At 38.2% G+C, this 24,771-nt stretch overlaps 1 protein-coding gene across 1 annotated transcript in view; it reads right to left on the bottom strand.

Annotated features, from left to right (window-relative positions):
• LOC128364970 (B-cell receptor CD22-like) overlaps window positions 1–1,505 on the bottom strand; it is a 63,537-nt gene extending 62,032 nt beyond the window's left edge. The window contains exons 1-2 of the mRNA XM_053325591.1: window positions 1,493–1,505; window positions 74–155 (exon numbers count right to left, since the gene is read on the bottom strand). Coding sequence (XP_053181566.1) covers window positions 74–155; window positions 1,493–1,505 — 95 coding nt within the window. The remainder of the gene's footprint in view (window positions 1–73; window positions 156–1,492) is intronic.
• Window positions 1,506–24,771: the final 23,266 nt, after the last annotated feature.

Here is a 24,771-nt window from a genome sequence, read left to right as displayed (position 1 = left end):
TGGTGAGGAGAATTAATTAAACACACAAATGACTGAATTTTGAACAATGATTCAATGAAACAGAACTGCTTACCTTATCCATAGGAAGACAGAGAGGATTATGATAAGCAGGACAACAGCAGCTGTTACTCCAGCAATGATTGGTTTTCCTGTTCCTGGGGAATTGAGAGCTATAAGAAAACACTGACAGTTAATCATGGTGTTACAGCAGGTTTAGCATGTTATATTCAGTTGTATTATTTTTTTTAACTCTAACAGCTCTTTTCAGTTTAGAATATATTTTAACAGTTTTATTGTAACTTTCTATTTTATATTATTTATCATTATGTTACATGTGGTACTTTCTCTTAACTTGCATATTTTGATTGTTACACACTACAACACCAAGGCAAATAAGTTGTATGTGCAAATAAATTTGGAAATAATAATAATAATAATAAACAGAAAACACATCCAGGCCTGCAGCTCATGTGTGTATACTGTATTATGACCTTTTTTTTTTTTTTTTCAAGCTCAATACAGCTGGATTATCTAGCAGCCTGTCGGCCTGCAGTATGTTTAATAGTTCAGCTGAAACTCTTTAGACTGACACTGACGTCATTCTGATGTATCAGCATGGATATATTTGCAATGAGCTATTATAAACCAGAAATCAGACTTGCAGATTTATCCATCTAGCTCGACTGTGATGCCTGAGATAAATTAGGGCATTAACTAGAATAAGTGTAAAAATCTGGATTTACGAATCCTGCAAGTAAAAGTAAAAACACAGTGTAAGCAGCTACAGTGAGCTCTCCTCTCTTCCTGCAGCTTCCTCACTCAGCACAGCTGGTGGTGTGTGATGCATTGCTGAGTGACAGATAACAAATGTCAATTGTCCCAGTAGAGGGTGCTGTTGTGAAATATGTTAAATTCCTGACATCATTCTTACAAGTTCCTGCATTTGAGACAAGAATTATAGCTCCCTAAAAGAGACAAATTACATTGAAAAACAGTCTTTCAGCAGAAACTCCAACTTCTCCACCACCAGCTGGAGATTTAACTCCTCCAGTGTGTCCAAAGTTTGTCCCAAAACCTTTTCTTGATCTGATGTGTCTGAATACTCAACTTCCTCCACCAAATGAAAAAATGCAGCAGCTTAATATTTGTACTATTTAGCTCATAGAGTGAAGCAAAGCAGTGAAGGAATCTCACCTTGGCTGCTTATATTCATGAGCACATTCCTCTCTCCAATAGTTAAATATTACAAGTCTGCATCACTTCAGCCTAATCAGAGGTCACATAATCCTTTGAAATATAACTTGTGAATAAGAAACACACTGAAAGTAAATTCAGTTTTTTCTTGCTCAGATATTTCTTCACCAGGATTTGCAATCAGCTGATTTCTTCTGTCAGCACTGAATCACACAAACACAAACTCCCCCTGCATCACATCACATGGTGTGTAATGAGTCTGAGTGCAGTGTGCATGTAGCTGAATGGAAAAACTTACCTTTCAGAACCATTAGATGTAAGGTGGAGTTATGATGTCCTCTTCTGTTCTGGGCTTCACAGGAATAATTCCCACTGTGTTCAGGTCTGACATCAGTGATGGTGAAGATCTGTCCTGATGCTTTTGGTGAGTCTTCATTCTCCTTGTACCAGGTGTAATTAGCTGCTGGGTTAGCATCACTGCTACAGGTCAGATTCACTGAACTGCCCTCCACTATCTCAGCAGAGGGACTCACTGACACAGAGGGAAGCTTTGGAGCATCTGGAGGAGATATATTAATATGAATTAACAATAAAATGAGGAAGGGCTGTATTAGTAAGGAAGCAGAAACAGTCAGACAAATCTCTCCCAGTTTTCTTTTAACAAGGCTGATAATTTGTTGAACTCACATTTCACATCAATAAAGATGTATTCAGATGTCCTCTTCCCCAGCTGCTTCTCAGCTGTACAGTAATACTCTCCAGAGTCAGAAGACTGGATGGAGCTGAAGACAAGCTGTGGTTCTTTACTGAGAGGTTGAAGGTCTGGATTTACATTCTTCTTGTACCAGGTGTAATTAGCTGCTGGGTTAGCATCACTGCTACAGGTCAGAGTCACTGAACTGCCCTCATTGATTTCATCAGAGGGACTCACTGACACAGAGAGAAGCTTTGGACCACCTGGAGGAGATGTGTTAACAGAGTTTACTCTAGGTCAAGTATGTGTTACTGAAGTTACACATATAGTGCATAGGGTATTTAAATCATAAGCAATTAATAGCTGTGTGTAGCAGCTTCGAAGGGGGTCTGGCAGACAGGTGGTGATAGTTTGAATCTGGGTGCCAAAATTCAAAATCTGGTGCTGCTCAGTGAACTACAGCTACAGATTGTGAAGCAGGTATGACCAGAAACTCTCACTGTGGTTAATACCATTTTGGACAAATTTAGTCTGTTTGTTTAATTGAATCTGTTTTACTCACATTTCACATCAACTAAAATGTATTCAGACGTCCTCTTCCCCAGCTGGTTCTCAGCTGTACAGTAATACTCTCCAGAGTCAGAGGACTGGATGGAGCTGAAGACAAGCTGTGGTTCTTTACTGAGAGGTTGAAGGTCTGGATTTACATTCTTCTTGTACCAGGTGTAATTAGCTGCTGGATTAGCATCAATGCTACAGGTCAGAGTCACTGAACTGCCCTCATTGATTTCACCAGAGGGACTCACTGACACAGAGGGAAGCTTTAGAGCATCTGGAGGAAAAACATTGTTGGTCAACAATGGAATAACTGACACAATGTAAGAAGCAAATGTTTGACTCAAAGTGAGGAGTGAAAGTTTATTCCCTCGTTGCTGCTCATATTAAAATCAACTGTCTGTTACCTTGGAAACATCTTTACATTGTGTTAGTGACATAGTTAGGTAAACTCACACACTGAAGGAGAGAGGTAATCCTCATGTCCTTTCAAAGCACAGGAGATGTTGTCAACAGGATTAAACTGCCCTGAATAAACAGAAGTTTCCTCCTTCATCATTTTCTGTCCGTTCTTGAACCAGATGTAAGAAATAAGACCTGCTGGACTGCAGCTGCTGAGACATTTCAGCTCTGCCTCCATATGAGACTGATGGACTGTTATTGTGACCACCTGCACCTGGAGAGCTGCATATGTGAAGAAAGACCCAATCAAAAATGTAAATGAGAGAAAGTACTCAGTATAATAAAATTAATTTTATGTGAAAGTCTTCAAAAATAATAGTTTGTGTTCATCAGTACCTGTGACAGTCAGAGTTGTTCCAGGTAAACTACTCCTCCATTCAAAGCTTGTTGTTTTGAATGTGAAGTGATACTGGGCTGAATCGCTCTCTCTCAGGTCAGAGATTCTCAGAGTGGAGCGTCCGCTCTCTGTTTCAAGGACCTGAACACGACCTGCATACTGGGAGTCTTTACTAAGGTCCTCAGGCTGTGAGGGATTCTGCCACTGATGACTACGATCAGGACTGAACCAGAATGATGATGTGATAGATTCAGAACTGCTGTATGTGCAGGAAATGTCCACTGATGAGCCTCTGGAGGCACAGATGCTTCCGTCAGTGTAAATCACTCTGTTGCAGGATTGACCAAGGACACCTGAAAGATGAAATTAATTTTAAACTAGACAGTTATATGATGATAATAATAATATTAATACATTTTATTTACAAATCATCCTTTTCAGAATACATTGATTGTGAACAGAGGTTATAGGATCTTAAGAAACAACACATTAAAAGCACAAGTCAACACATGACATTCATTTCACATTAAAAGCAGGTGTGAAAGGTGAATTTTGATCAGTGATTTGAACAGACAGGTCAGTGCAGTCAGAGTTCAGAGGGAGGGGGCAGCTATGAAGACGGCTCTGTTACCACAGGTCTGGTGTGTGACCTGAATCTTTAATAGCTTTTCTAATACTTAATGCTGGTTTACCTAAATCACATGAAACACATTGTCTCTCTTATTTGTTTTATCCATCAATGTGTGGTTAATTCTTTCGGTCAGTTTCAGTGTAGGTGAACAGAATGTAGTTTATGAATAAAAATCATGTTTGAAAATTGTTTCAGTTACTCTGAATAATTTACAGACATATCTGTTAATAATTTCCATTGGATCAACTTTCTACTCAACATTTATTCGCTGTAAAAACTATCCACAACATCTGTGGTTTAACAAGTAACAGAGACACTGTTTTCCTGTAGGACACAGAGATCAATAGTTTTTTCAAATGTAAGCTTGAAACAATTTAAGTAGAATAAACAATATTCCATTCACGTTCATTGTATTGAAATAGCAGCACACAAGGTTCAAAATCAGTGCTTATGAAACTGTAACTATTGTATTATTACAAAAAGAGAAAGTCAGAAAATGTTTTTTGTATTTTGAGTAAACAGACTTTTTAAATGTACAAACAATATATAGTACAATAGGTTAAAGGTTATGTTAGTGGGAGACTGTGATTGATACTCACACACTGAAGGAGCAGGATGATGCTCTAATCCTTGTACAGCACAGGAAGAGCTGTCTGCAGGTTGAAAGTAATCTCCATAAGTAGAAGATGTTTTACCCTGAATTTTCTGTCCATTCTTGTACCAGATGAAGGAAGAACGATCAGGACTACAGCTGCTGTGACACTTCAGCTCTGCCCAGGTAGGATATAAAAATGATCCGCCGCTCACCTGCACTTGTAGATTTGGCTCTGTGAGGAAAAAAAGAGATCTGTCATTTGTATATCACATATAACGAAAACAAAGTGAGATAGTTCAAATGACAATTCATATGAGTGAACAACTAAACTGATGGATCATTTAACAAAAACCTAGAATTAATTAGTACACAAAATGCTGAAAATCATTAATTCGCCATAATTTGTAATCGACTTGTTTAAATGCACTGTGTCAGTGTTTGTGTTCATCAGTACCTGTGACAGTCAAAGTGACTCCAGGTGAACCAGTATATTTCCCTCCTGGTTGGTTTGTTGTGAACCTGAACTTGTACTGAGCTGAGTCTCTCTCTCTCAGGTCTGTGATTCTCAGAGTGCAGTCGTTCTTATCACAGTGATACTGCACACGACCTGAGTACTCTGAGTCCGTTCTCAGATCCACATGTTCATTAATGCTCTCTTTAGTAAACCAGAATGTTTCATCAACTGTAGTATAAGTACTCTTTATCCTGGGTGGGTATCTGTAGATGCAGTTTATGACCACTGTTGATCCTTTTAAGGCACAGATGTGAGTAGAAGTGTAAGTCACTCCCCAGTCATTCTGACCCTGTACCACTGTAACACAGAGCACATCAGAAACCACAATCAGATTTATAAAAAGTTAATCAGTGAATCAGTGAATAAGACAAAGTGGATCATGGCACATATATGATCTTCAGTTGTTGTCATTCAAAGCTCCTCATTGTGGATCAATCTAACTTGAACTGAACTACAAGAAAATATTTTGTCTGTTGATTATCATATTTTATCATTTGTTACTGCTGAGTGTTTCAGCTTTAGTCCATTCATTCTGCGAGCTTTTACTTTACAAACATAAAATTAGTAAAATTTTCACTTTTGGGCGGTTAAAGCAGCAGATCAGTGATGCATCAGTGTTGTTTTCACCTTATTAACACTGAGACTTTTTCTGTGTCATTGTTTTTGCTCATGTTAATTTAATTTGTCCACACTTTATAACTGTTGTACTCAACTCAACTCAACTCAACTTTATTTGTATAGCACTTTAAAACCACAACCACAGCTGAAACAGAGTGCTGTACATAATAGATAAAACAGCACAGGAACGTAATACAATTAACAGGAAATAAATACTAAAATAATTGTTTATTGTTTTTAAAACAAATTAAAAACAATAAAACAATAATTAAGACAAACAAACAAACAAACCATAAAAGACTAAAACAGGAGCAGAGTCTCATGCTGGGTTGAAAGCCAAGGAATAAAAATGGGTTTTAAGACGAGTTTTAAAAATGGACAGTGAGGAGGCTTGTCTAATATTTAAAAGGAAGCTCGTTCCATAATTTAGGAGCAGCTACAGAAAAGGCTCTATCCCCTCTAAGCTTCCGCTTTGACCTCGGTACCTCTAGGAGCAGCAGATCAGCTGACCTGAGGCACCGAGCAGGAGCGTAGGGTTGAAGGAGCTCAGAGAGGTAGAGCGGGGCCAGACCATTAAAAGATTTTAAAACAAATAAAAGAATCTTAAAATAGACTCTAAAGTGCACAGGTAGCCAGTGGAGGGATGTCAGGATGGGCGTTATGTGCTTCCTCTCACGTACTCCAGTTAAGAGGCGAGCGGCTGCATTTTGCACCAACTGGAGACGTGCAAGGGAGGACTGACTGACTCCAAAATAAAGTGCATTGCAGCAATCCAGCCGGGATGTGATGAAGGCATGGATTACTGTTTCAAAGTAATGTAGTGTGAGGAAGGGCTTTACTTTTGCCAGCTGTCTAAAGTGAAAAAAGCTGGACTTCATCACAGCACTAATTTGCCGATCCAATTTAAAATCACTGTCCATCTTAAAACCCAAGTTTGAGACTGTTGGCTTAAAATAATCTGCCAAAGGACCCAAGTCAAATGGAGGGGGTTCACAAGGGCCACTGGGACCAAACACCATCAATTCTGTTTTTTTCTCGTTGAAGTTAAGGAAGTTCAAGGCCATCCAGGCTTTGATGTCTTCAAGACATGCCAGAAGTGGTGTTAGGGAGAAAGCGTTTTTTTTTTTCAGCGGCACATATATCTGACTGTTGTCAGCATAAAAGTGAAAAGAGATGCCATGCTTTCTGTACGACTTTCATTATGTTATTTCTGTATTATGCCTCCATGCACAGGCAAAGATATTTTTAACATACAAACAAACTGGTTAGATGCTGTTTACAGTTAATCTCTCTGCACTGAGACAGAACATCAGATAGTCTGAAGGTGGAGTGAAGAAACAAGAATATATTGAAGCTGTGAACATTAAAGTTGTTTTACTGAACAGGATGAGAAGAAGAAACTGAATCATTAGAGAGTCTGTGCTTGTCTTGTTTAGTTTCCTCTTTGTAAGTTCTTTGGTCAAGTTGCTGCTCAATTAGGTGTGAAAACCACAAAGAAATGCAGAACATGACGTGTTGGAAACTACTGATAACGGCTAAAGTGAAATAGGTGTCAAGAAGTTTTCACAGAAAGGGGAAACTTATAGTTGGAACAGCTAAAACAGTTGTCCAGCTCTGCAGTGCAGAGTGCAGAAATTAACAAACAGATTAAAAACATCAGGACAAGATAAAATTCTCAGTGCATTGCTGTACCATCACATAACTATGAATATATTCATATGCATGAATAAAAATATATGATTCTTACAATCTATGGAGGGAGGGAGGACAAACCATATCAGCCAGGCCCCACCCCCATTACTCATGACGCAGACACAGCTGAACATCTTAATATATTATTATTACAGCGTTCAGCAGTGACTACTGATATTATTTTTACCATTTCTAAAAGTTATTCATCATACTGCATCAAACATACATGAAACCTAAATGTCCTACAATGTAAATGTAGATATACAGTACCTGACACAGAGAGAAGGAAGACAACAAATCCACTCGCTGCTGCTGTTAAACTCATAGCTGCTCCTCTCATCTCTCTGTGAGGCTTCAGAGACAATAAAGTACATCAAATAATGTACAAAACATGTAATAGTCATATCAGTAAACTGTTCTACTTACAACAGAGAAGGGCGTTGTCTGTTAAGATGCTCGTCTTCTGTGATCTGTGAGCAGAAGTCAGATATCAGGGTGTTAACTTAAATGGGTACATTTCCTTCCTCTTTCTTATCATTATGAATATGCATGAGGGGCCAAGTGGCAGTATAGGCGCATGTGACACCCAAGTGTTCCTGTTTTCTAGAGACCTAATGTGATCTTTATTATAGAGGATAACAGATGAGTGTTTTGGCCTTTTAGCAATTTAAAGAAAGAAGAGTAATAATGACACATTTTTATCATGTTCATCTTTTTAAGTTTATGCACAGTTCTAAAGAAAACGCATATTTGTGACATTTGGTTTGATGCATCTCCTCACACTTCTGGTGCATGTTGAGACACTGGATACACCACCATGAGTTCAAAGAGATGTAGTGCATCAGTATGGGAAGTAAGAAGTCCCATGTTCAGCACAGTGTTTATTGTAAATATCAAGAAAGTAAAAATTGCAGTACAGAAATAAAGTTAAAAAACCCCCAATATCAGTCATACAGAAATCTATTTGTAATTGAGATCATATGATAAAAAGCTGGTTTTATTTTACCCAATGAACAAGGACAAATTGCCATACCATAATTGTATGGCACTGAACTTGTGATACCTGAAAAAAATTTGCTGTAATATGTATAAAGAAGGTATAAAACAGACAATTGTAATGTTAGAGTAAGGAAGTAAAAACAATTTACAAGATAAATGTTAGAATACTGACAACAGATACGTGACTGAACTCACTACTGACATCTCGTGGCAGCAGTGGGAAATTACAAGTCATTCAATAAAAGCTCTTTAATACTCCATTGTGTTTTCAAAATATCTTACACATTATAAGCTTACTACTTGTTATCTAAGTGATAGACTCCTCCTCAGATATCTCCAAAGCTACGATTACAGAAAAATATTTGTATATTTCTTCTAACCCAGCATTAACAAATATGACACTATATCCACAGCTCCTCCACAAAATGATCCTGGTGAGGAGGTACCACATGTTCACAGGTTTTACTATCAAGGTTTTATGATGTACCCAGGATCATCTTCACTACTTGCATCTTTATAGGTCCTGTAAGTTTAGCAAAAATCAAAATAAAGAAAATATGGTGAGAAGGATGTCGAGCACTGGTGACATCCCACTGGTGAATCAATTATGTGGTAAATGCAATTTACTGCTTTCTTCCAATGTTATGAAGGATCCTGAATGAAATTAATAAGTACAGGAGATAGATCTGAATGGGATTTTCCTTCAGAGGTAAAATAACAGTCTCAGCTGCTAAATTGCTCTAAAATACATACTCTTTTTTTATGATGCATTCTTGGAAAGTTTGCTCAGATAAAATCCAATGGTTACCTGCTTGGATAATTAGAAACATAAAATCAAAAGAACATTGGAAAAAGATTTCTGCACACCTGAATATGAGGAATGTGAAAACTGAAAACAATGACTCGCACTGTCTCGCTTATTGCTTAAATATTTTTTACTTTTTAACATTTCAGCAGATGTAGCACCCCAACACTATATTATATCCAAGATAGTGTGAGTGACTTTAGACTGTAATGATGGGTGTCTGGGTTTTTTAAAAAAAATCTAGTTACCACGAAGGTTTACCTGTTTAGGGTGAAACTTATAATACCATACTAACAAAGAAACTGTCAAACGTGGAAGTGCTGCGCCCTTAAAATAGGCAGAATAGTTATAAAAGAGGAATGAAAATACAGCACACTGCTCTTGTCTTCACTCGTGTGTATTAAGTCTTAAATGACATACAGTACAACATCTCAGTGATAGTCTCAAATACAAACAAAGGCATAACAACAGTCTGATGCTCCAGCGGGAAGATAACAGTAGGTCAAGTACACAGTGATGAAGCTAGCTTGAAACTCTTTAGCAACATAAACGTATAAAACTCACCGTCTTTCTCTCATAATGACAACCAATGACAGAAAAACAATTATCTACAACACCTCGCTATGTTTATAATGATTTCTGTATGGTAATTACTGTAAAATAGGTAGAATAGCGAGGGAAGAGGGATGAAAATAAAGTATCGTCTTCCCTTATGTGTATTAAGTGAAGTAGAGAAGCGCGACTCCCCCTACTGGAGCCTTGGGGCATTACTATCAAATCGACACAATCAACCTGGAATCTGTCAACAATCTGTCACTTACTTATATAACCTGAGCTAATAACTTAATCAGCATAACAAAGCTGAAAATGAAATTAGATGCTATAAAAATGCAAAACACAATGTATATCTTCTGTCACTGTCAACTGAATTAAATCGTTTCTAGAAAATCAAATAGTTTTTAAGTACCACAGAAGTAGATATACATTTTTACCATGCTGTATTTTAAATAGCTGATGGCAGACAATACTTTACTTTTTGCTTTTTGTAAAACAATATTTACCCTTTTAAGTGAAATTAAGCAAAAATACAAATATATACAAGTATCATAATATAAAACAATATTACCTTAACCAAAATTATAGCAAATCAATGAATTACCTCAGAAAATATAACACTTAGTTGGTTTATAACAAAATATTTCACACAGTGTAACAACACAAAACTTAAATCTACTCAGATTTCTTACTCAAAATCCCTATTTCTCACCCCTTTTCCACTATTTAACTTAAATAAGCAGGTTTTTTAGTCTAATCCTGACATCCACTCTCTTCCTAACCTACAGCCAATTACTACAGGTTGCACTGACTGATATGCAGGTAGTTCCATTTCCTAAAACCTGCAATCTCTGCAATGGCCAGCAGAGGGCGACTCCACTAGCTCCCAAAACACTTTCACAGTGAGTTGATGGTTTCACTTGCTACCTTCAAGTATTTCTCAAGTCAGCCTTCAGACACTTTTAACATGAACAGCCAACATTGTGACATACATGACTGAAAATAAAGAAAAGCATAATAGTTCCCCTTAAATCAATATTCCAGCAGTAAGCAAGACAGTGCACGGGAGCTTTTCTCATAGTTGCTGATGTGATCATGAGGTTTTCTTGACTGTGCTGTACAGTGCAGCTGGATCTTCCCAGGTGTGCTGACCTCTGGTTCTGAGAGGGGAAATTAAAACAATAAATCAGGTGAATCTAATGGTATTACATTTAATTATACAGTCATAACAATAAAGATGTAACAGGCAGATGTAACAAATAAAAAACTGAAATAAAACTGTTACTGTGTTTCTGTGTGAAGAGCTGCTCACCTCGGGGCATTACCAGGTCTGTTAAAGTTAACAGCAGCGTACTCGATAACCTCTTGTTCCTCCATGTGTCTGTGGAGCTGATCTGATCTGATGTTGGAGTTGAGAGGATCTGCCTGGTTGTTGGAGAACCGCACGCTGGCATAATGAACGTTATCTTGCTCTGGCTGTGTCTGGAGGGAGATAGAAATGAGGAAAGTGTTGGTTTCTGTGAAGAAAGATTGTTAAGAAACAACATGAAGAGTTTCACAGTCAGATGAGTTTTCTAGTGTCACTTTAAGATAGTGAGTGTGGAAGTGTGAAACCAGGATAGAATAGTATAACTCTCCCCCCTCACCCTCTCTCTGTTGTCTGGTCTCTCCTCAGCTTCAGACGATTGATTGGAGGCTCTCTTTTTCCTGGTGAGGAGAATTAATTAAAACACAAATGGCTGAATTTTGAAAAATGATACAGTGAAACAGAACTGCTTACCTCATCCATAGGAAGACAGAGAGGATTATGATAAGCAGAAGAACAGCAGCTGTTACTCCAGCAGCGACTGATTTTCCTGTTCCTAGGGAAAACACTGACAGTTAATCATCAAATTTTCAGTTTAGTATATATTGCATACATTTTTATTGTAAATTTCTATTTTATATTATTTATGATTAGGTTACTTGTAGTACTTATGGGTAAGGGTTAGGTTATGTGCCTTTGAGGTATCTTTTAATTGGTTGACTCTTGATGTGTTGATGAAGAAAGAAACCACCGCTGACACGTCTCACTTTTTTATTACAAAAGAAAACAGTGTCAAACATCCAATCTTGAGAGAGCTCCTGGTGCCGATCTGAGTCTATCTTCCTGCTCCAGGTTCGGCACCACCATATAGTATCCTATCTCTAAAAAACCCACCTTCTGAACTTTTGGTCAGTCAGGAAACGCAGACCCTGACCCTTCATCCATGGCTAGCTTTAATCTTTAACCTAAGTAAAACCCTCTGTTCCATGACCTATAACTTTTAACCTTTAACTGAAGTAAACATCTAAAAGGTAATATAGACACTACACCTTTGTATTTTTCCACCTCAATACAGTTGGATTATCTGTCAGCCTGTAGGCCTGCTTTATGTATACTATTTAATTGACACTGACATAATTATGATGTATCAGCTGTGCACATTTAAAGTAGCCATGAGCTGATATCAACCACAAATTATCCATCTAGCTCTATTGTGAGACCTGAGAGACAAAAGGGCATTAGGTCATTAAGTGTCCCCAAAGCTCTGTTGTTCATTGCTGTCAGCGTACTCTAATAACTACAATAAGTGTAATCATCTGGATTATGAATTCAGCTGAATAGCTGATAGCGTGTGATGCATTGCTGAGTGAGCAGCAGACAATAAATGTCAATTGGCCCAGTAGAGGGTGCTGTTGTAAAATATATTACATTCCTCATATCATTCTTACAAGTTCCTGCATTTGGGACAATAATTATAGCTCTCTAAAGGAGACAACATACGTTGGAAAATAGTCATTCAGTAGAAACACCAACTTCTTCCACACCAGCTGGAGATTTAACTCCTCCAGTGTGTCCAAGAAGAAAATTCAGAATTTTCCATGCCATACCATGCTCAGATCTATCTTTACTATTATTTGAATTGAGCTGATTTCTGCAGTCACTGCCTCAGTTTACTGTCTCTTATGAATACTATCCTTAGGTCTGAAATAATCCACTTGGGGCTGCAGATACTGGCAACTGGAGGTTAATGAAACCCCCTGCATCACATCACATGGTGTGTAATGAGTCTGAGTGCAGTGTGTGTGTGTGTAGCTGGAAAAACTTACCTTTCACAACCATCAGATGTAAGTTGGAGTTATGATTTCCTCTTCTGTTCTGGGCTTCACAGGAATAATTCCCACTGTATTCAGGTCTGACATAGGTGATGGTGAAGATCTGTCCTGATGCTTTTGGTGAGTCTTCATTCTCCTTGTACCAGGTGTAATTAGCTGCTGGGTTAGCATCACTGCTACAGTTCAGAGTCACTGAACTGCCCTCAATGATTTCACCAGAGGGACTCACTGACACAGAGGGAAGCTTTGGTGCATCTGGTGTGCAAAAAAACATTCATTGATATTAACATGCAGGATACAATGATGTATTATACGTTGAGTCAATTAATGTGCTTTTCGCAATGCTTTGTATTGTCTCTGTAATATACTAAAACAAGGCAGTCAAACTCATTTTCAATCAAGGGCCACATACAGCCCAATTTGATCTCATGTGGGCCGGACCATTAAAAGATGGAAGGAAGGAGGAAAGAAAAAAAAGTAAGGACGGACGGATAAAAGGAAGGGGTTACAGGTACTGTGTCGACTTAAAGTTTTGGACTTACACTTTACTACTTACACAGGACATCTATGAAGAGAGACAATGAGTTGATCCATCCATGCTGATTCTCAGACTTGCAGTAGTACATCCCTCTGTCCTCAGAGCTGATGGAAGTGAATTTATAATTTCCTTCTTTTGCAGGAAACAGTGGTTGGTTCTTCTTGTACCAGGTGTAATTAGCTGCTGGGTTAGCATCACTGTTACAGGTCAGAGTCACTGAACTGCCCTCAATGATTTCACCAGAGGGACTCACTGACACAGAGGGAAGCTTTGGACCATCTGGGTGTCAATATGTATAGGGATGAAAATAAATAAATAATAAGGAAGTAGAAATGATCAGACAAATCTCTCCCAGTGTTTTTTAACAAGGTTGAGGAGATTAACAACTGCATGCTGCATTATAAATAAACTGTTTCACTCACATTTCACATCAATAAAGATATATTCAGATGTCCTCTTCCCCAGCTGGTTCTCAGCTGTACAGTAATACTTTCCAGAGTCAGAGGACTGGATGGAGCTGAAGACAAACTGTGGTTCTTTACTGAGAGGTTGAAGGTCTGGATTTACATTCTTCTTGTACCAGGTGTATTTAGCTGCTGGGTTAGCATCACTGCTACAGTTCAGGGTCACTGAACTACCCTCAATGATTTCACCAGAGGAACTCACTGACACAGAGGGAAGCTTTGGACCATCTGGAGGAGATATACCAATATGAATTAATGTTAAAATGAGGAAGGGATGCATTAGTTCAACATGTTGTATCAAAACTGCTCAGTGAACTACATCAGGAGACTGAATGTGAAACAAGAAGAACTGAAAAAAGCAGACATGATCATGTTCATGTTTTTTAAAAAGATTGAAATTATTGCTTTGTAAATAAACTGTTTCACTCACATTTCACATTCATGAAGATGTATTCAGATGTCTTCTTCCCCAGCTGGTTCTCAGCTGTACAGTAATACTCTCCAGAGTCAGAGGACTGGATGGAGCTGAAGACAAGCTGTGGTTCTTTACTGAGAGGTTGAAGGTCTGGATTTACATTCTTCTTGTACCAGGTGTATTTAGCTGCTGGGTTAGCATCACTGCTACAGGTCAGAGTCACTGAACTGCCCTCAATGATTTCACCAGAGGGACTCACTGACATAGAGGGAAGCTTTGGACCATCTGGAGGAGAAAACATAGTTGGTCAACAGTGGAATAACTGAGACAATCTAAGAAGCAAATGTTTGACACAAAGTGAGGAGTGAAAGTTTATTCCCTTGTTGCTGCTCATATTAAAATCAACTGTCTATTACCTTCGATACATTTTGACATTGTGTTAGTGACATAGTTAGGTAAACTCACACACTGAAGGAGAAGGATGACGCTCAAATCCTTGTACAGCACAGTAATAGCTCTGTGTTGAAGTACCCTTTGAAAGTACAAGATGTTTTATCCTGAATTTCCCCTCCATTATCGTACCAGATGAAGGAAGAATTATCAGGTAGACGACAGCTGCTATGACACTTCAGCTCTGCGCGGGTAAAATCCTGAAAGATGGTCGATGTGCCCACCTGCACTTGTAGATCTGTGAGAAAAAAAGAGACATCATTTGTACACAAACTACAAAAACAAAGGCAGGCAGTTAAATTGACATTTCATATGTGACCAACTAAACTAGTGGATCATTTAACAAAAACCTTGAATAAATTAGTAGACAAAATGCTGAAAATCATTCATTCACCATCATTTCTAATCAGCTTGTTTAAATGTACTGTGTCAGTGTTTGTGTTCATCAGTACCTGTGACAGTCAAAGTGACTCCAGGTGAACCAGTATATTTCTCTCCTGGTTGGTTTGTTGTGAACTTGAACTTGTACTCAGCTGAGTCTCTCTCTCTCAGGTCTGTGATTCTCAGAGTGCAGTCGTTCTTACCACAGTGATACTGCACACGACCTGAGTACTCTGAGTCCGTTCTCAGATCCACAGGTTCCTCATTACTCCCTTTAGTAAACCACAGTGTTTCATTAACTGCAGTATCAACATTATTTACTCTGGATGGGTATCTATAGGTGCAGTTTATGTCCACTGTTGATCCTTTTAAGGCACAGATGTGAGTAGAAGTGTAAGTCACTCCCCAGTCATTCTGACCCTGTACCACTGTAACACAGAGCACATCAGAAACCACAATCAGATTTATAACAAGTTAAGAATCAGTGAATAAGACAAAGTGGATCATGGCACCAATATGATCTTCAGTTGTTGTCATTCAAAGCTCCTCATTGTGCATCAATCTAACTAGAACTGAACTAGAATACAGTATTTTATCTGTTGATTATCATATTTCATCATTTGTTACTGATGAGTGTTTCAGTTTTAGTAAATTAATTCTACAAGTTTATACTTTACAAACATAAAATTAGTCAAACTTTAACTTTTTTGGAGTTGTAGCAGCAGATCAGTTATAATTAATATTGTTATCATTCATTAAATCTTAAACCTATTCTATATCATTATTTTCCCGCATGTTAGACAGGCATTGAAAAGGCCTATAATAATTTTACATATTTTGAATTCACAGTACAAAAAACTGTTTTTTATGTTGTTTAAAGTTAATCTCTCTGTACTGAGACAGATCATTGTACAGTCTGAAGGTCCAATAAAGGAACAAGAATATATTGAAGCTCGAACATTAATGTGGTTTTACTGAACAGGATGAGAAAAAGATACTGAATCATTAGAGAGTCTGTGCTTATCTTGTTTAGTTTCCTCCTTTTAGTTCTTTGGTCAAGTTGCTGCTCAGCTAAGTGTGACAACCAGAAAGAAATGCAGAGCATGACGTGTGGGAAACTACTGAGAGCCGCTAAAATAAAATAGGTGTCAATAAGTTTTCACAGGGAGGAGCAACTGTTAAAGTTGTAGCAGCTAAAACAGTTGTCCAGCTCAACAGTGCAGAGTGCAGCAATTAACAAAATAGATTTTAAATATGTTGACGAGATGAAATTCTCTGTGCATTGCTGTACCGTCACATAACTATGAATATATTCATATGCATGAATAAAAATATATGATTCTTACAATCTATGGAGGGAGGGAGGACAAACCATATCAGCCAGGCCCCACCCCCACCACTCATGACGCAGACACAGCTGAACATCTTGATATAATATTATTATTACAGGGTTAATCAGTGAATACCATTTTTAAAAGTTACTCATCATACTGCATCAAACATACATCAAACCTAAATATCCTACAATGTAAATGTAGATATACAGTACCTGACACAGAGAGAAGGAAGACAACAAATCCACTCGCTGCTGCTGTTAAACTCATAGCTGCTCCTCTCATCTCTCTGTGAGGCTTCAGAGACAATAAAATACATCAAATAATGTAAACAACATGTAATAGTCATATCAGTAAACTGTTCTACTTACAGCAGAGAAGGGCGTTGCCTGTTAAGGTGCTCGACCGCTGTGGTCTGTGAGCAGAAGTCAGATATCAGGCTTAACTTAAATGAGTACATTTCCTTCCTCTTTCATATCACTATGAATATGCATGAGGGGCTAAGTGGCAGTATAGGCGTATGTGACACCCAAGTGTTCCTGTTTTCTAAGACTTAATATAATCTATGGGAGAATTCAGAAACAGTTGAGTGTTTGGGCTTTAAGCAATTTAAAGAGAGAAGAGAAATAATGAGACTTTTTTTCATCTAAAGGAAACACATGTTTGATGCATCTCCTCATACTTCTATTGCATGTTGAGACTCTGAATACACCACCATGAGTTCAAAGAGATGTAGTGCATCAGTATGGGAAGTAAAAAGTTACATACTGAGCACAGTGTTTATTGCAAGTATTAAGAAATAAAAAAATAAAGTACATCAGAAAAGTGATAGAGATCTATGTGTAAATCAGATTACACAATGTTTTACAACTACAGTCATTAACAATCATTATGTCTGTAACACAGAGCACATCAGAAATCAGTTCTTCTGCTGTGTACCTGCTTTTGAAATAAACACCCAGATCTCACAATTTAGGAAGAAAGTGGACAGACAGTGGAGGACCTCAGTGATAAAGCCTGAATCTGCACCATTGAAGCTTCAACACTAGAGGGCAGTGAAACATCAGAGATACTGAATCACAACCCATCAATCTCTAATAGTTTACATACACACACACACACACACACACACACACACACACACACGCACACACACACTATTTCAGGACTTTTCACTTTTTATGATTGAATTAATTCATCAAGAATTAAAAGATAAGATAAGATGCACTTCATTTATCCCTTTGAGGAGAAATTGAATGTCACCTTATCACAAAGACAGCCAACATACAGCAAGGACACATACAGACTCAGGCAGTACAAGATAAGTGCAAGGCACCACATCAACATCAATCAAACAATCCACAACATTCAGCAGTCAACAACAATGTTCATTAAAAAATCTCACTTCACCAGGTATAAAGGCCTTTTAAATCGTTCTGAAGAGCACCTTTGCGTCACTAGTCTGGCACTAAAGGAGCTCTTCAGTGGGTGATCCTTATACTTCAGGGGGTGCTCCAGAGTCTCCTGCCTATTCTCTTCTCCATGACCACCTCTAAAGAGTCAGGAGGAAACCAATGATGGATCCTGCCTTTTTTATTAGCTTGTTGATCCTATTTCCGTCCACTGACTTCGACCCCCACCCGCAACAGACAACAGCATAAAAAAGCACAATAGCTAAAATACTTTGGTAAAACACATGCAAGAGTGACCTGCTGACAGCAAACGGCCGTAGCACCCTGAGGGAAAACAGTCTGAACTGGGCCTTTGTAAAAATGTCTCTTTCCAATCCAGCCATTATCCACAAGGACACCAAGGTACCTGTAGTAGGGTACCACCTCAATAGCCACATTTTTGATGAGAACAGGAGTCCAAATGCAGTCCAAATTATATTAAACAATTACAATGCGGGAAAGTGAGAATTAAATCAGCACAAAAGAAACAGATTTAAAGATAGGGTTTACATTTTATTTGCCTTCATAGCTGGTAAATACATTCAGATCCTTGAAAATACACATAAAAACTATATTTAAAGCAGACACTTTCTGCACGCTGTCGCCCTCTGCAGCAGTGAGAAATAAATCAGCACAAAAGAACAGATATGAAACAATATTAACTAAAACCAAAATTAGCAAATCAATTAATTAACAGAGAAAATATAAAACACTTAATTTGTTATACCAAAATACTTCAAAAAATAAAACAGCACAAAACTTAACTAACTCAGATTAATTCATCAATATCAATTCTTTCTCACCTATTTCCACTATAACTACTGTAACTTCAGTAGACAGGTTTTCTGGTCCAATCCCGATTTCCATTCTCTTCCTAATTTACAGTCATTTAACACAGGTGACACTGATTAACATGAAGTGGGTAGTTCCAGGTAAAAAAAACTGCAATCTCTGAAATGGCCAGCAGGGGGCGACTCCACTGGCTCCAAAAAAGCGTTGACAGTGAGATTATGGTCTCAATTGCTCCCTTACTTTTGGTAAATTATGGTCTCAGTAAATATAATTTTGACACTAAAGCCATTTGTCAGCTTGGGCTGAAATATATTTATAAACTCACAGGGATTACTTCTATATATGTTTGACTCATTATTTGACATGTCAACCACTTTTAACATGAACATCTGACACTGTGACATTAGATACATGACTGAGAGTAAGCAAAAGCACAATTGTTCCCTTTAAATGAATATTAAAGCAGTAAATTACAAAATGTATTGGAGCTTTTCTTGTTTCCTAACTTCAGATTGCTGAAGTAATAAAAAATAAAAAACAAACAAAGGTGAGATTGCTGATATGTTCATATTTTGTTGACTGTGCTGTACAGTGCAGCTGGATCTTCCCAGGTTTGCTGACCTCTGGTTCTGAGAGGGGAAATTAAAACAATAAATCAGATCAATCTGAAGATATTACATTAAATTATATATTCATAATAATAAAGACGTAACAGGCAGATATAACAACTGAAAAAGACTGTTGCTACTGTGCTCTTGTGTGAAGAGCTGCTCACCTCGGGGGACGACCAGCTCTGTTAAAGTTAACAGCAGCGTACTCTGGAACCTCTTGTTCCTCCATGTGTCTGTGGAGCTGATCTGATCTGATGTCGGAGTAGAGAGGATCTGCGTGGTTGTTGGAGAAGTCCACGCTATCATACAGAGGGTTATCTTGCACCTCCTGCAGTAGATTGTTAAGAAACAACATAAAGAGCTTCACAGTCAGATGAGTTTTCTAGTGTCACTTTAAGATAGTGAGTGTGGAAGTGTGAAACCAGGATAGGATAGTATAACTCTCCCTCCTCACCCTCTCTCTGTCGTCTGGTCTCTCCTCAGCCTCAGACGATTGATTGGAGGCTCTCTTTTTCCTGATGAGGAGAATTAATTAAAACACAAATGACTGAATTTTGAACAATGATTCAGTAAACATAACTGCTTACCTCGTCCATAGGAAGACAGAGAGGATTATGACAAGCAGGAGAACAGCAGCTGTTATTCCAACAATGATTAGTTTTCCTGTTCCTGGGGAATTGAGAGCTATAAGAAAACACTGACAGTTAATCAGGGTGTTACAGCATGCTTGTGTCCAGTATTTCAGTCAATATATGTATATTCAGTTCTCCTTCGTCGTCTTCTTCCATTTGTCCGGGGTCGGGTCACGGGGGCAGCAGCCGAAGTAGAAAAACCCAGACTTCCCTCTCCCCAGCCACTTCGTCCAGCTCTTCCTGGGGGATCCCGAGGCGTTCCCAGGCCAGCCGAGAGACAGTCTCTCCAGCGTGTCCTGGGTCTTCCCTGGGGTCTCCTATCGGTGGGACGTGCCCTGAACGCTTAACCTGGGAGGCGTCCGGGAGACATCCTGACTGGATGCCCGAGCCACCTCATCTGGCTCCTCTCAACGCAGAGGAGCAGCGGGTCTACTCCGAGCTCCCTCCGGATAACTCGGCTTCTCACCCTATCGCTAAAGGAGAGCCCAGCCACCCTATGGAGGAAGCTCATTTCGGCCGCTTGTTTCAGTTCTATTAATTTTTAACTCTAACAGCTCTGTTCAGTTTAGAATATATTTTAAACATTTTATTGTAACTTTCTATTTTATATTATTTATCATTATATTACATGTGGTACTTGTATTTTCTCTTAACTTGCATATTTTGATTCTTACAAAACACCAAGGCATATAAGTTGTATGTGCAAATACATTTGGAAATAATAATAATAATAATAAACAGAAAACACTTCCAGGCCTGCAGCTCATGTGTGTATACTATATTGTGACCTTTTTGTTTTTATACTATATGATGGAATTTTTCAAGCTCAATACAGCTGGATTATCTAGCAGCCTGTCAGCCTGCAGTATCTTTAATAGTTCAGCTGAAACTCTTTAGACTGACACTGACATCATTCTGATGTATCAGCATGGATATATTTGCAATGAGCTATTATAAACCAGAAATCAGACTTGCAGATTTATCCATCTAGCTCGATTGTGATGCCTGAGATAAATTAGGGCATTAACTAGAATAAGTGTAAACATCTGGATTTATGAATTCTGCAAGTGAAAGTAAAAACACAGTGTAAGCAGCTACAGTGAGCTCTCCTCTCTTCCTGCAGCTTCCTCACTCAGCACAGCTGGTGGTGTGTGATGCATTGCTGAGTGACAGATAACAAATGTCAATTGCCCCAGTAGAGGGTGCTGTTGTGACATATGTTAAATTCCTGACATCATTCTTTAAAGCTCCTGCATTTGAGACAAGAATTATAAATCTCTAAAAGAGACAAATTACATTGAAAAACAGTCGTTCAGCAGAAACTCCAATTTCTCCACCACCAGCTAGAGATTTAACTCCCAGTGTGTCCAAAGTTTGTCCCAAAACCTTTTCTTGATCTGATGTGTCTGAATACTCCTGGTCACATCTCAACTTTCTCCACTAAATGAAAAAATGCAGCAGCTTAATATTTGTAGTATTTAGCTCATAGAGTGAAGCAAAGCAGTGAAGGAATCTCACCTTGGCTGCTTATATTCATGAGCGCAGTTCTCTCTCCAGTAGTTAAATATAACAAGTCTGCATCACTTCAGCCTAATCAGAGGTCACATAATCCTTTGAAATATAACTTGTGAATAAGAAACAAGTAAACAAGTAAATTCAGTTTTTTCTTGCTCAGATCTTTCTTCACCAGGATTTGAAGTCAGCAGATTCCTCCAGTCAGCAGTGAATCACACAAACACAACCCCCCACCCCCCCCTGCATCACATCACATGATGTGTAATGAGTCTGAGTGCAGTGTGTGTGTAGCTGAATGGAAAAACGTACCTTTCACAACAGTCAGATGTAAGGTGGAGTTATGACGTCCTCTTCTGTTCTGGGCTTCACAGTAATAATTCCCACTGTGTTCAGGTCTGACATCAGTGATGGTGAAGATCTGTCCTGATGCTTTTGGTGAGTCTTCATTCTCCTTGTACCAGGTGTAATTAGCTGCTGGGTTAGCATCACTGCTACAGGTCAGATTCACTGAACTGCCCTCAACTATCTCAGCAGACGGACTCACTGACACAGAGGGAAGCTTTGGACCATCTGGTGAGCAAAATGTATCAAAAATGAATTTGCTTTTAGCATAGCTTTGTATTAATTTTGAATCTGACAATTTGTGTTTTATTTCACTGTAAAAGCTTTCACTGTTGTTTCACTACTGGTTTTTCAAACAAACAAACAGACAAACAAAATAAAAACAAAACGAACCAAAAGAAAGTCCACACAGTGTCTGAGAACTGCAATGTCCTTAAAGGTCTTGAAAACCACATACTTACTTTTAAAAAGTCAAAGTAAGAAAGCTATTATTAGCTCAGACTGAGCTCAGGAAAGTGTCTACAAGATTTTGGATTAGGAGGCTTTATAGATTATAGGTTGACTTAAAGTTTTGGATTTACACTTTACTACTTACATAGCACATCTATTAAGAGAGATGATGAGTTGATCCATCCGTATTGATTCTCAGATATGCAGTAGTACATCCCGCTGTCCTCAGAGTTGATGGAGGTGAAATTATATATTCCTCCTGGTCCATGAAACAGTGTTTGGTTCTCCTTGTACCAGGTGTAATTAGCTGCTGGGTAAGCATCACTGCTACAGGTCAGAGTCACTGAACTGCCCTCAATGATTTCACCAGAGGGACTCACTGACACAGAGGGAAGCTTTGGAGCATCTGGAGGAAAAACATAGTTGGTTATTGTATTGATACTGACAACAGTAGAGCTCAATGAGAAAAACATGGTGCTAATAACAAGTGAGGCAGTGGGGTCACTCATACTAGAAATACATGAAGTCATTGTACAGTACTTTAGATAAAAGGCTCCACAAGATGCTGTTATGTTAGTGGAAGACTGAAGAAAACTCACAAACTGAAGGAGAGGGGAAATCCTCATATCCTGTAACAGCACAGGAATAGCTGTCTGCATGATTGAGGTTGGTTGAATAAGTAGAAGATGTTTTTCCCTTAATTTTCTTTCCATTCTTGGACCAGATGAAGGAAGAACGATGAGGTAGACAACAGCTGCTGTGACACTTCATCTCTGCTGAGGAAGGATTGATAGTTGATGGGATCACCTTCACCTGGAGATCTGGAACTGTGAAGAAAAAACAGAAATGTAATTTATGTTCATACACAAACACATTCACAGAACTATTTCCAAGATATTAACCATTTCAAACTAAATTAAAAATTTCCAGTGAAAACGTTACCTGTGACAGTCAAAGTGACTCCAGGTGAACCAGAATATTTCCCTCCTGGTTGGTTTGTTATGAGCCTGAACTTGTACTCAGCTGAGTCTCTCTCTCTCAGGTCTGTGATTCTCAGAGTGCAGTTCTTCTTATCACAGTGATACTGCACACGACCTGCGTACTCTGAGTCTGTTCTCAGATCCACATGTTCATTAATGCTCTCTTTAGTAAACCAGAATGTTTCATTAACTGCAGTATCAACATTATTTATCATGGATGGGTAACTGTAGGTGCAGTTTATGTCCACTGTTGATCCTTTTAAGGCACAGATGTGAGTAGAAGTGTAAGTCACTCCCCAGTCATCCTGACCCTGTACCACTGTAACACAGAGCACATCAGAAACCACAATCAGATTTATAACAAGTTAAGAATCAGTAAATAAGACAAAGTGGATCATGGCACCAATACGATTTTATCTGCAGTTGCTGTCATTTAGAGGTCCTCATTGTGGAAAAAAGGGAACTAGAATACAGTATTTTACCAGTTATTAGTCATATTTTATCATTTGTTACTGATGAGTGTTTCAGTTTTAGTAAATTCATTCTACAAGTTTCCACAAAGTTTATACTTTTCAAACATAAAATGAGTCAAACTTTAACTTTTTTGGAGTTGTAGCAGCAGATCAGTGATAATTCATATTGTTATCTTCTCATTAAATCTTAAACCTATTCTATATCATTATTTTCCCCCATGTTAATTTACTTTTTACAGACTTTATAACTATTGTTTGAATTTCATGATGGTTTTTCGGAATTATGCCTCCATGAAGACAGGCATAGAAAAGGCCAATGATATTTTTTACATACTTTGTATTTACAGTACAAAAAACTGTTTTTGATGTTGTTTAAAGTTAATCTCTCTGTACTGAGACAGAACATTGTACAGTCTGAAGGTGCAGTGAAGGAACAAGAATGTATTGAAGCTGTGAACATTAATGTGGTTTTACTGAACAGGATGAGAAGAAGACACTGAATCATTAGAGAGTCTGTGCTTATCTTGTTTAGTTTCCTCTTTGTAAGTTCTTTGGTCAAGTTGCTGCTCAGCTAAGTGTGAAAACCAGAAAGAAATGCAGAACATGACGTGTGGGAAACTACTGAGAGCCGCTAAAATAAAATAGGTGTCAAGAAGTTTTCACAGGTTGTAGCAGCTAAAACAGTTGTCCAGCTCTGCAGTACAGAGTGCAGAAATTAACAAAATAGATTTTAAATATGCTGACGACATGGAATTATCTGTGCATTGCTGTACCATCATAGAACTATGAATATATTCATATGCATAAATAACAATATATGATTCTTACAATCTATGGAGGACAAACCATATCAGCTAGGCCCCACCCCCACCACTCTGACGCAGACACAGCTGAACATCTTAATATATTATTATTACAGGGTTGATCAGTGAATACTGATATTATTTTTTACTATTTTTAAAAGTTATTCATCATACTGCATCAAACATACATCAAACCTAAATGTCCTACAATGTAAATGTAGATTTACAGTACCTGACACAGAGAGAAGGAAGACAACAAATCCACTCGCTGCTGCTGTTAAACTCATAGCTGCTCCTCTCATCTCTCTGTGAGGCTTCAGAGACAATAAAATACATCAAATAATGTAAACA

This window comes from Scomber japonicus, chromosome 2 (assembly GCF_027409825.1).
Source record: "Scomber japonicus isolate fScoJap1 chromosome 2, fScoJap1.pri, whole genome shotgun sequence".
In the NCBI taxonomy this organism is placed as follows: domain Eukaryota; kingdom Metazoa; phylum Chordata; class Actinopteri; order Scombriformes; family Scombridae; genus Scomber; species Scomber japonicus.
Note: the sequence above shows the minus strand (reverse complement) of the source record. Positions and strands in the feature narration are given on the sequence as shown.